Source organism: Pristis pectinata, chromosome 11 (genome assembly GCF_009764475.1).
Source record: "Pristis pectinata isolate sPriPec2 chromosome 11, sPriPec2.1.pri, whole genome shotgun sequence".
Classification (NCBI taxonomy): Eukaryota; Metazoa; Chordata; class Chondrichthyes; order Rhinopristiformes; family Pristidae; genus Pristis; species Pristis pectinata.
In genome coordinates this window covers 18,714,349-18,727,606 of record NC_067415.1, presented here as the reverse complement: position 1 = coordinate 18,727,606, position 13,258 = coordinate 18,714,349, and the positions used below count along the sequence as shown (strand labels likewise).

Below are 13,258 nucleotides of genomic sequence, written 5' to 3'. Positions count from 1 at the left end.
TGAAACCTCAGTTTCTAACTTTTCCAAGTTCTGATGAACTGTTCACCCTTGTTTCTCTCTTTGCAGATGCTGCTTGACTTACTGAGTATTTCCAACACTTTCTTGTATTATTCAGATTTTCAGCATCTGCAATTTTGCTTTTCACAAAGTCTTTTTAAAAAAAAAGTCTGAATTGTAAAATTTGAGTTTGTTTGATATTGGCTCAGATCTTCCACTAATTTCTGAACTGCTCATGTTTGTGGTCAGTGGCCCTTGAAACCAAATCTTCCCTAGAGCAGTTCCAGGTGCATATTTCTGCTGTGACTCCAGCTTTTAGCTGATGATCAAGGCCCAGTACAGCTTGGGATCTTCCTGATTGAAACTAGAAAGCTGTGCTCCCTGAACTGCTTTGAGAACTGGTTAAGTAAGCCCCATCTCCAATCTCATTGTCAGTTGGGGATGAGAGAGAGAGAATGTTTATGACTCTGATGTTCACAAAGCTCACTATTTTAAATTCTTAAAAATAAACCCACTTAATCACTGGAAAACAATCAAATACATTTAAATCACTAATTTGAATAAATTTAGTTTGTCATCTTCCTTTCCTCTCCACCCAATTTTCTCCATTAAAATCAATGGGCCTACTGGGTTTGTGTGAAATAACCTGACACAAGTTCAGCAGATTTCCCAGCCTAAGGGCTAGAAAATCTGCAGAGGTCTGTGGTCCTCCACTGGATTCCATATGGAACCTAATGACAAATCGTGGTTGTCCCATAGTGGCAGCCAATGGTATGGAAGTTCAGGACTTGCATGTGCACTTTGGAAGTATTCAACTTCTGTGCCTGCACAGTTAGAAGGTGCTGGCCATTATTTCTGTCTTTTTATATTAGGGTTTAAAAATTATTTCCAAATTAAACTTTATTCAAGTATTGTGCTGATTTTTGTTGTTGTTGTTTTGCTTAGTTAATGTAGTCTTCTGTAATGGGATGCATTGCAAAAGGGATTAGACAATGTCAAGTAAAATCTAGCATTGTGATTCATCTGAATACAAATAAAAGGTTTATGTTGAAATAGTGTTAGCAACAGCAACTTTTTCATTATATCTATTAATCCCAATTTCTTGGCATTACTTAATGAGTAATTATCCTCTTTTGTGCACAATTCTGCATTATTGTTTTTGGGTTAATGCCTTCAGTATTCTTGCTGATATTGTGGCACCTTTCCAAGATTTTTCTTGAAATGAACTGGGAATTATTTCAGCATTGTCTCTCCATTGTGTAGGCCACATTTTTTTATTGTCCATTATAGGAAAATATTAAAATAATAAAAGATCTGCCAGGTAAGTTCAAAGAAAGAATTAATTGCATTTATCTTGCATCTTTCTTGTCCCTTTCAAGATGTCACAAAGCATTTTACGGCCAGTGAAGTACCTTTTCAATTGTATGCACTGTTGTAACAGAGAAACTTTGCATCAACTGACTAGAACATTATCATGAATGCAGACTTGAATCTGGGTTTGCACTAGAGCCAGGAAGGTTAATTTAGACTGGTACCCAGCTTAGTGCTACCCACAGGCTCCTGGTCTGTTATAATGCACTTTGTCCTGAAGTCTGAACATACAGACATGTACCACCTACCTCCCACTTCAAAGAGATACCTGCTCAAACTGCCCACTGTTGAATTCAAAACCTGGCAGAAGCCACTGCACTATGTTGGCACTCCTGCAGCAATGAAATGGTGATTCATCACTATGTACTTGATGGGGGGGTGAACAGCTAAGGCATTGAACAGAGGCTCCCTGTAAAGGCTGGTGTTGGGTGAGCAGGGGCAAGTGGTGCGGCAGTTTTAAACTGAAAAGTAACACTTGGTGCACACTGGCTGGCACAGTGAGTGTGGAGACTGGCACAAGCTGATTTTGTTTTTTGCACACCACCCAGATCCTATCGTCATTGATATTTCCCCCTCAGTTTGACTGCTCTCCCCATCCTAGAGATGTCTCTGCAGTAACAAGTTCAATAACTAACAACCACAAAGCATTTTCAAATGCTTGATTTCACTCTTATCCAACCATAGTGGATCAAGATTTGTATCATGAAATATCTATTTATTGCTTGTAGATTTGCTGAATATTATCTTAATCTATTCACGTTGCCGTTAATTATACTAGTTTTATCATATGTTGTTCTTGAAGATGGAGTAGGAGTCACAAAATAATCAGACCTCTTGATACAGTGGAGAGGTTTTTAAAAAAAAAAAAGTATTTTTCTCTAATGCTTTCATATGATTATGCCACCAGACCTGACAACTATATAAAGAATAAAAGAATTGGAATACATGGTGTATATTGGTGTGTCTTTTTTGTTTTGTGATTCATCATTTATACCTGTCTTAGTAGCTCACTTGGACAACCTGAACCTGCATCTGAATTATGGCTGGCTGTTCAAAACCCAAGCTTTACTATTGAGTTTGATCCTGACCTCGAATAAGATGGTGTACTTTCCAACAAACATCATTGAGATGTGAGAACCTAGTTAATTAACCCCATCTTCTCAAAGGGCAAGTTACTGAGGTTAAATATAGAACTCTCTCACCACAATGCTAACTAGGAATTAAACCTGGAAAGTCATTGGTTTGCACAGTTGACTAGCATACATGCAAATATGTTGATCCACTGAATAATTCATAGTATAATTTTTAAAACTTATGAAATTTGTAACAATTTTAATTTTGCAGTATGTGTCTTTTCATCTGGAAATAGAAACTGTTATAATTGATAGCTAAACAAGAAAAGTAAAGGTAGGATATAGCTGTTTTTTTTAAAATTCATTTACAGGATGTAGGTAATAGAGCATTTATTGCCCACTTAATAATTTCCGTTGAAGTTGCTACGTCCTAATAGGTAGACATCCAGTGGATATGATGGGTGACTGCAAAATTATTACTTCACACATACACATTTTGTAGGAAAATATTTCAAAGTCAAGGTGGTGTGCAACCTGGAGAGGAACCTACAAATGGTGTGTTTCAGTGAAGTCCTTGGAAGTAGGTGCCACAGACATGGGAGGTGTTGGAGTAGCCTTGGTGAATAACTGCACGAATTTTGTTAATGGCACTCAGTGCAACCACAGTACACCGGTGCTGGTGTGAATAAATATTTAGTGTTGTGAATTGGGCAGCAATTAAGTGGACTGCCATGTTCTGGATATATCAAACTTAAGGCTGGATGGAGCTGCAGTTGTCCACATAAGTATAGTGTATACCATCAACTTTGACTGGGGCCTTGTAGTTGGTGGAAAGGCTTTGGAGTGTCAGAAAGCAAGTAAGTCACCATTAGATATTGAGTGTCTGACGTGCTCTTGCCATAGTATTTATGTGGCTGGTCCAATTGATTTTCTGATCAATGGTGACCATGAGGACGTTGCTCGTGAGGTAATCGGTAGTGATAATGCTATTGATTGTCAAGGTTAGGTGGTTAGGACCTCTCATTGCTGATCATCATTGCCTCGCACTCAAGTGGGAAATAACTTGAGTGTCATCTGTGCTGATAATTAGCACATGCCTGAATGTTGTCAAGGTATTGTTGAATGCAAGTATGTGAAGAAGTTGGGAATGGAATGATGTCCAATGAGCCCATGTCTGAAGTTGAGATGAAGTTCATTGAGAAAGGGGCTGAAGATGTTTGAGCCCAGCACCCTGCAGAACTTCAGTGGTGAATAACTTGTGGCAAGGATGATGAACTTCCAACAAGCAAAACCATTTTGCTTTGTGAAAGGTATGATTCCAATCACTGGAGATTTTTTTTTCTCCTTTGCTACCCATTTACCAGCACTCCTCGATGCCATACTTAGCCAAATGCTCCCTTGATGTCAAGGATATTTGCCTCGCCTCTGAAACTCTGCTTTTTAGGTCCACGTTTGGACCAAGGCTGGAGCTGAGTGGTCCTGGCAAAAAAAGTTGAGCAGATCATTAGAGAATAATTATCACTTCATAATGCTGTTGACAACACCGTCTATCTCTTGGCAGACAGTTGAAAGTAAACTGGATGATAATTAGCTGCTTTGGATTTGTCCTTTTTGTGGACAGGACATAATGGGACACTTTTCCATATTAGAAAATCAAAAAGCTGATGATCCTAGAAATCTGAAATTAAAACAAAAAGTGCTGGAAATCCTCAGCAGGTCAGCAGCATCTGTGGAAATGGTTCATGTTTCAAGTTTGGGCCTGGACCTGTTGGATTAAATGCTTCTCTTTCCACAGATATTACCCGACTTGCTGAGTGTTACCGGCACTTGTTATTTCGGTTTTCTGTATTGTCAGGTGGATGCTGCTTTTGTAATTGTACTGGAACAGCTTGGCTAATAGCATGGCTAGTTCTGGAATGCATGTGTTCAGTGCTGCAGCTGGAATAGCATTTGGTCCCCTAGGCTTTTTTGCAACTAGTGCTCTCAGCCATTTCTTGACATCACATGGAGTAAATTTAATTGTCTAAATACTAGATTTTGTGATGGAGGGGCTTTCAGGAGGAAGCGGGACTAAATCATCCTCTCTGGAATTGTAGCTAAACATGGTTGTGAATGTCTCATTGACCTCATATGGTGGGCCCTGCTACCATTGAGGGTGGGGGTGTTCTTGAGCCTTCCCTTAAACAGTTCATGGTTAATTATATATTATTACTGTACTCACTCAAAATAGCAGAACGAAGAATTTTGATCTGATCAGTTGGTTATGGGATGGCAGCATGCATGTTAAACAGTAAAAACAACATGCATGTTGCCCTGTGTTTTGCAGATCACTAGACTGCCATTTTTAGGAAGAACTGAATATGAATAAGTAGTTACTCTTCATAATTGTTCTTGTCCATTGTACTTTTGTTGCTATATCTCCAACAAATATTGGAACTCATTGGACATTATTTCAAGATCATAAATGTTATAGTCTGGAAATTCATTTTAAGAGAATTTAAACTTTCTTTCCTCAAATGCTATATTGAATGATGGAGTAATCCAAGAAACATTTTGAGTTGTCTTCGAATACAAAATAAATTAAGTGAATAAGGATACTTAAGTTATATTGGTATTTTAACAAAGAATCCATTGCTTCAGTATTGCAAGGCTTTTTCTTTCCTTTTGAGTAAGCTTGAAGTCCTGAGTTGCCTGCGTATTTGAATTCCACGTACAGAAATGTTGGAGTATTTAGAGTGCCCTTTGTCTACTCCAAGTGCACATACTCCACAAGTTACAATGTAATGCAGAATATAAGAATTTTCTCGTCCTGTCACAATTGTATCCCTATTTTGTGGTATGTAAAGTAGTAGTCATGATTATCAGTTACTGTTAAAAAGAAAACCCTTCTGTTCACATTGTGCTGCATCTAATTTTCAGTGTTATCTTGTTTCTGTAGTGCATTGATCAACTGACAAAAATTCAGGCTGAATTCCAGGAGACTGTGAAGGACCTGGCGAAGTCTAAAAAGAAGTATTTTGAGTTGGAACAGATGGCTCACGCAGCGCGAGAGAAAGCAGATTTAGAGGCCAAGTACGTTCTGATTTTTTTAATTGTATGAATAGGGATTCTTTGCTATTTCCTAATTCAAGAAAAAATGTGTAAAGCATTTAATTTGTTCCTTGTGCTTCAGTGTGTTGCACAAGAACCGTAATTCATTTGAAACGTGCTGCCCTGTATTTACACTTGTACTGCCTCACACAATGACTATACAAACATTTCATTGGAAAATTGATGATCTGTAACTAATTCTGTTGGAAAGTTTGCTGAAATTTAAACATTTGTGGAATCAGCAATATGCTCCATCCAGTAACAATGTTTTTGTAGCACCAGCAGCTTCTCCGACAGTGCTTTACCTGAATATGGAAATACAATCACAACAGCACTTATTGTTATTAAAAAACTATCTAGCTTTATTTTAATTTGCTTTCCGTCAGAAAAGCAGTATAGCAAAAAAAATGTGAAGTGCAAAAAGCAAATGTTATCTATAATCCAGTTTTGAATTTGCACTTTTACGTTGTGCGTTTCAACTGATTCTGAAAGTGCAGTTTATATGAAACAAAAATTGTCAATGAACCTCTTAATGGAAACATTTTGCTGAAAGCTGACATCATTTGCCAGTTTTACCGATCAAATATTTAATTAAATGTGAATAACGCAAATATCATCTCAATCAATGTATATAATCAGAAATAACATTAATCAGAAACACAAAATACAACATGTAATTCTGGGGAAAAAAAAGGTAAACTAATTCACTGTTCATGATATTTTTACATTTTTCCCCATTTAAAAACAAAAATTGTGTTTAAAAACATTTCTATATGCATACAAAGAAAATAATAGATGATACTCTGCAGGTACTCAAGTACAAGTATGATATTGTTTCCTCGTAAGCTACCAATCTGTATTTTATAGGCCATCTTGGTAATTGAAAAAGTATCTGATGCTCCACTTCAGGTTTTTTTAAAACTTCTTTGTGAACAGGAAGGGATAAAATACCTATATATTTTGCATTAAAGAGATCTAGTGAATGAGGTAGAGAAAATCTGGAATAGGTGGAGTTGAGAAGTAGGTAGGGGAACTTACTCATCAATCACTGCAATCTACCGAAGTAAGGCAGCATGTATTGTTTTACTCTATTACGTAGTTCATTGAACAGTGCATCACAGGAACAGGCCCACTGACTATGCCAACCATGATGCCAATTGAAACTAATTCCATCTGCCTACACATAGTCTATAGCCCTTTATTCCCTGCCCATTCATGTACCTTTCTAAATGCCTCTTAAATGTTACTGTCGTATCTGCTTCCACCATTTCCCTTGGCAGCATGTTCCAGGCTGCTACCACTTCCTACATATATATAAAACAACTTGTCTCGTAAATCTCCCTTAACCTTTCCCCCTCTCACTTTAAACCCATGGGGGGAGGGGGGGGATGGTTGGGTAGAAAGACTGACTATCTATCCTATCTATGCCTCTCATTATTTTATATACTTCTATCAGGTTGCTCCTCAGCTAATGACACTCCAAAGAAAACAATCCAAGTTTGCCCAACCTCTCCTTGTAGCTAATACTGTCTAATTCAGGCATCATCCTGGTGAACCTCTTCTGCACCCTCTCCAAAGCCTCCATGTCCTTCCTTTAATACAGTGACCAGAACTGCACACAATACTCCAAATGTGGCCTAACCAAAATTTTATATAGCTGCAACATGATTTCCTGACTTTTATACTCAACATCCCAAATGATGAAGGCAAGTATGCTGTACACTTTCTTTCCCACCCTATCTACTTGGGCTGCCACTTTCAGTGAGCTAAGGACCTGCACCCTAATATCTCTCTGTACATCAGTGCTCCTAAGCATCCTGCTATTTATTGTATACTTTCCTCTTGCATTTGACCTCCCAAAGTGCAACACCTTGCAGTTGTCCAGATTAAATTCCATCTGCAGTAGAATTTGGCACAATTGCCTATTCCTGAAAACTTGAACATATGTGCCTATCAAAAGATTTTTATAGAATTATTGGAAGCTATTTTCCCTCGTGTATTTAGGAATATTTTTAAGGGGAAAAGTGCCAGTTTTTACCATTATGGGACACAGATTGCCTTGATTTTGCATGTAATGTACACTAAGGAACATGTAGGAAAAAGGAAGGATCATTGAATCCATCTATTGGATTTGACTCTTTTTCAAGCTACAGCCTCATTACTTTCTGCTCATTACTTAATCAGGAATTGTACATTACCCCTAACATAGCCATCACCGTTTTGCATGTGAGTTTAAGCATGAAGTTCCACACTCGCTCATGGCAATTTATCTTTTGATTTTGTGCCAATGCTATGTTTAATCCACATTAATTTTGTTCTTTGTATGAATAGCTATTGTTATTCTTTCCCACTTTCTAATGAATGTATGCTATTTGTTTACCATATCTCTGTGCTTAATAGTTTGAAGTCTGCAGTTAACTTTATTCTTTGAATTATTTTCAGTGCATTTTATATTTTGTAAGTTGCTACTAAGATGTGCATGTTAGTTTACCATTGTTTTACAAAAATTCAATAATTGCATGAGAATATTTCTAACTTCACTGCCTTAGCTTTCGTAATTTTGCTTTATTTTTTTCATCTTTAACTGTTACACAAATTGCTAAAGATTCTACTGCTTTAACAGTGTGTTGATTTCATTATACATAACATTTAGAATCATAGCACCAAAACACAGAAAAAGACTATTCAGCTGAATGTGCTTGTGCTTTATTATGGCAATTCAAAATTAATTTTGTCTTGTGAAAGACACCAGAATTCTAAGTATTTATCCACCTTTTTCCTCAGGTTCGACTAAGCGTTGCTAATGCTCTTACTTTTTGAGTTAGAAGGTTGAGAGTTCACAGGATACTGCAAACTGGAAATGGTGTCTCATCTAGCAGATTGAGAGGAGTTTGGTGTAGAAATTAAGGGTGTAACAATGTTCAAAGCCACCACAAAACAAGAACCCCTGGCTTACCAGGCAGCAGGTCTTGTCGGGACTTCGACAAGCTACCTGGAGAAGCACAGTTCATCAGACAGGACCAGGGAACTGATTCCAGCTGAGTGCTGGAGCTCTTGTGCAGCACTCACCTGTGTAGTGATAGGTGTAACAGTCGCTTATTGCTCAAGCGGCTGCTGCTAATCTTCAAGTGTTTCTTCAATCCCAGTGGGCACAAAGCTTTTTGACGATAATTAGCAAGTGTGAAGGAAGCTAGAAAAAAAATGTGATTCTACAATCCACTGAGTTGTAGCTGTGCCTGTGTACATGTACCTTCAGTGCATTTGACTCAATAATCCCAACAAATTTTTCTGGTGAGTTGAGCATTATGTGATTTAAATAATGGCATTAAAATTGTCATTACTGTGGCCACAGTTATAACACAACCATGTTGAATACAATTCAATGTTTGTATAAATCTTTTAATTAATAAATATGACAATTAATTATCACGACAAAACTACTTGAAATGGTCTAAACAATAATGATTCTTGCTTTTACATTGGTTCTTAACTACATTGTGCCATTTCAATAAAAAATCAAATCCTTTGAATCAAATGTACTATTAAACACAAGCTTTTATATTCCAGGTCCAAGCTTAGTCTATTTCAGTCAAGAATAAGTTTACAGAAAGCAAGCGTGAAGGTACGTTACACAAGGTTTTGAATGACTGCTTCATGTTGTTGTTAATCTTGAGCTGGTGGCTTTTTGTACGATATTTTAACAGTGTGCTGCAAGTCATTTTAATTGAGCTATGTGGATGGTGGCTAAAATTTTGAACAATTTGTGTTAGGATGAGGCACACTTGTCATAAGGTGTGAACAGTTTATTTTCCTGACCTGCATTAAGATTAATTGTGCTCTATATAATGCATTAGCAAGAAGTCCAAAAACTGTTCCTTATAAGTGAAACTAGCGGATTAAAATGAGAGTGCATCTTAAATGATAGATCAAGTTTTTTTTATGGATGGTGAATTTGGTGCAATACTTGGACACGCTAAGCCTTTGAACATCATTATATGAAATTGAGACTTGGCTTTTCATAGTGTCATTTTGTAAGATGAAATTTGATTTTATATAAAGTTTTTGTATTTTCATATTTCTGTTGAACTACAGTCTTCCTGAGAAAGACACATACTTTCATTTTGTAGGCTTCAATTTTTTGGGACCTACAATTTTGTTCTAAAAATCCCTATTTGATTATTTTTGTTCTCTCTTAAAGTTTAATTATGTTGAGGTCTCAGCATCCATGGGAGAAATTCAGCCATTTCCTGGTCCTGATCACTGTCCAGTGACCACAGTTGGGAAGTACGTGTGTGTGAAAAGCAGCTGAGAAGATCGTGCTCAGCTGTGCTTTCCCCACCAACCGTGTGTTGACAACAATTATGAAACTAAACAGAGTTCCATCAACTCATGTCTACGCTGATTAATGCAGATTTGTGTAAGGGATCAGAGATCTGTGCAACATAAATCATTGCTTTCGGGGATGAAGAAGAAACACATCTTTAAATTCTAAGTCATATTGGAAAAATTCCACCTTCTAACATAGTTTAAAGATGTATCTTTGCATTTACCAGATAGTGAGCTCCTGGTTTCAGGTCCAGTATGGAGGAGAAATACTACTTCTGATTGCAAGGAACATTGTGGGTGAAGGGAGTCAAATAAAACGTACTGAAAATGCCAGAGTAGTAAATTAAAAACAAAATGTTGAAATACTTAAAGTTAGCAGTGTGTGGAAAGAGAAATGGAGGTAAACAGACCCTTCATCAAAACTCTTCAACCTTAAATGTTAACACAGTTTCTACCTCCATAGATGCTGCGTGGCCCATCAAGCATTTCTAGCATTTTCTGTTTTTATTTAAAGGGATATCAATGTTCCTTTAGTTTGATACTCCAGTAAGAGAAGGGATTTGGAATTTGACTATTTCTCATCTTCACCAAGTCAATCTTGTAGGGCAATGGCTCTTTTTATGTAAAAGTGCATAATGAATCCAAAGAATACCTAACGTGATAGACAATGTAAGACTTGGGGTTGGAATCATTAAACTGCATGTTCTTACCACATTTTGAAATAATTGTTTTCAAGCATATTTTAATTCTCAAGGGTTTAAACATCAAGTTGTGAATTCTGGAATAATGATACAGCAGTTGATTTGCAAATCCTTTGTGTTGTCTTTTAATGTGAACAAAGGCAAGCATTTCATGAGGGACAAGTCAACTTGTAATGTGGACCTTCATGAACACTTACATTGGGAAAGGCATTAGAAGGTTAAACCTATTTAAATAGTGCAAGTAATGAAGTGCACCCATGGGAAACCTAAATAAGGGAATATTTTCCATGGAGGTAGCATCTGTGGGGGTAGAAAAAGTGCGAATACCCAAGGTCAGAGTTTTGAGGAAGGGTCCATTTACCTCTCTGGCCCTACACTCATCTCTGGAGCATCTGGACAGTAAAGAGACCTACATTAAAATATTGTTTATTGACTACAGCTCCACCTTCAATACTGTAATTCCAGGCAAACTCATCTCCAATCTCCAAGACCTGGGACTCAACACCTCCCTTTGTAACTGGATCCTTGACTTCCCGACCAACAGACCACAATCAGTAAGGATAGACAGCAACACCCCTGCCACGATTATTCTCAAGACTGCTGCCCAGAAGGCTGCATCTTGAGCCCCCTAATCTACTCTCTTTACACCCATAACTGTGTGGTCAGATTCTACTCTAACTCCATCTAGGAGTTTGCAGATGATACCATTGTAGTGGGCCATATTTCAAATAATGATGCCGGAGTACAGGAAGGAGATAGTGAGCTTAGTGACATGGTGTCATGACAATCAGCGAAACAAAAGAGCTGGTCATTGACTTAAGGAAGGGAGATGGGGCACATGCTCCTGTCTACATCAACAGCAGTCATGTCAAGAGGGTTGAGAGCTTCAAGTTCCTAGGAGTGAACATCACCAATAGCCTGTCCTGGTCTAACCACGTAGATGCCACAGCCAAGAAAGCTCACCAGTGCTTCTGCTTCCTCAGGAGGCTAAAGAAATTTGGCATGTCCTCTTTGACCCTCACCAATTTTTATTGATGCACCACAGAAAGCATCTTATCCAGAAGCATCACAGCTTAGTATGGCAGCTGCTCTGCCCGTGACCTACAAAAAACTGTAGAGAGTTGTGGACACAGCTCAGCATATCACGGAAATCAGCCTCCCCTCCCTGGACTCTGTCTATCCTACTTGCTGCCCAGTAAAGCGGCCAGCATAATCAAAGACCCCACCCACCCTGAACATTTTCTCTTCTTCCCTCTCTCATCGAGCAGCAGATAGAAAAGCCTGAAAGTGCAATCCACCAGGCTCAAAGATAGCTTCTATCCCACTGTTGTAAGACTATTGAAAGGTTCCCTGGTATGATGAGAGAGACCCTTGACCTCACAATCTACCTCGTTATAATCTTGCATCTAATTGTCTACCTGCACTGCACTTTCTCTGTAACTGAAACACTTTATTCTGCATTCTGTTATTGTTTACCTTGTACTACCTCAATATACTATTGTAATAAATTGATCTGTATGAATAGTATGCAAAATGAGCTTTTCACTGTGCCTCGGTACATGTGACAATAATAAACCAATTTACTGATTTTAAAAGATAGACGTGTTAGCCCATAATGTGGCCATTTTATTGATATATCCTTGTAATCCATTACGTGAAAGATAATAAAGACACTTTTAAGAAGAAAATTGGGAAACTTTTGTAAGTCTATTTGACATGTATTCTGTTTGAATTTTAGTTGAAAGCACGACGCAGTGAATGCAACATAAAAGCTAACCATGCTCGAAATGACTACCTTCTTACACTGGCAGCTGCAAATGCACATCAAGATCGCTATTATCAAATAGATCTGGTAAACATGATGACGGTAGGCAAACTTCCTATGCACTTGTGTTTATGTTTCAGAAATGAGCTCAGCACAATTAAGTAGCTGAGTAAGATGTACTTCATATCCATGCTTTTTGTTCATGACACTTTTTTTTAACAAGTCATGTTGGATGCTGTCTGTCACGTTGTGATATGCATTAGAATGATTGCATTGCCTGAATTGATCAATTAGAGTCTTGACACTTAAAGCTCAGAAGGATATGTCACCAGCCAGTTTTAAAAGGATTTCCAGAATATCAAAGGACTCGTAATTGTATCATTTTCAAATCAAATGTTTAGTGAGTTATGAGGTGAATTTTTTGGGTCCTTTCTAAAGTAACAATTTGAGGAACAGAACAACAGTTTGCATTTGATTTATGTTTTAAAATATTCTCAGAAACAGGACTCGTTCTCCATCTTCACCAAGCCAATCATCACAGTAACTTTTTCTCCAAAATGTTTAAATTCTAGAGGCAAACTACCTGTAGGAGTTCACTGACTCTTGTCCTTCCTCTCGACCAAAGCGGATTATGAATAATGGTACTTTTGTAGTTGGTATCTCATTTTGGTGATTTGTTTATGGCATCAAACTGCAAAAAAAGTCAGTTCTTTCCATTCATCTTTCCACCCCAAATGTTTTGTAAGCTCTGAATCAAACTGGCTCTTTTGTTAATCATCCTACTCATAAATGCAATAGTCGTCTATTGGGCAGGCACGAATGTATCTGACCATCCTAGTTTTATTTAGTCTGCTGGAGACCCAAGAGACTACTGATGCTGGACTCTGGAGCAACAAACAATCTGCTGTGGGTCGAGCAGCATCTGTGAGAGGAAA

At 37.8% G+C, this 13,258-nt stretch overlaps 1 protein-coding gene across 2 annotated transcripts in view; it reads left to right on the top strand.

Moving 5' to 3' along the window:
• The window catches only part of LOC127575780 (F-BAR and double SH3 domains protein 2-like), a 171,517-nt gene that overhangs the window by 84,121 nt on the left and 74,138 nt on the right, over positions 1-13,258 (top strand). For both annotated transcript variants that reach the window (XM_052025863.1, XM_052025862.1), the window contains exons 6-8: positions 5,380-5,513; positions 9,099-9,153; positions 12,297-12,425. In XM_052025863.1, coding sequence (XP_051881823.1) covers positions 5,380-5,513; positions 9,099-9,153; positions 12,297-12,425 — 318 coding nt within the window. The remainder of the gene's footprint in view (positions 1-5,379; positions 5,514-9,098; positions 9,154-12,296; positions 12,426-13,258) is intronic.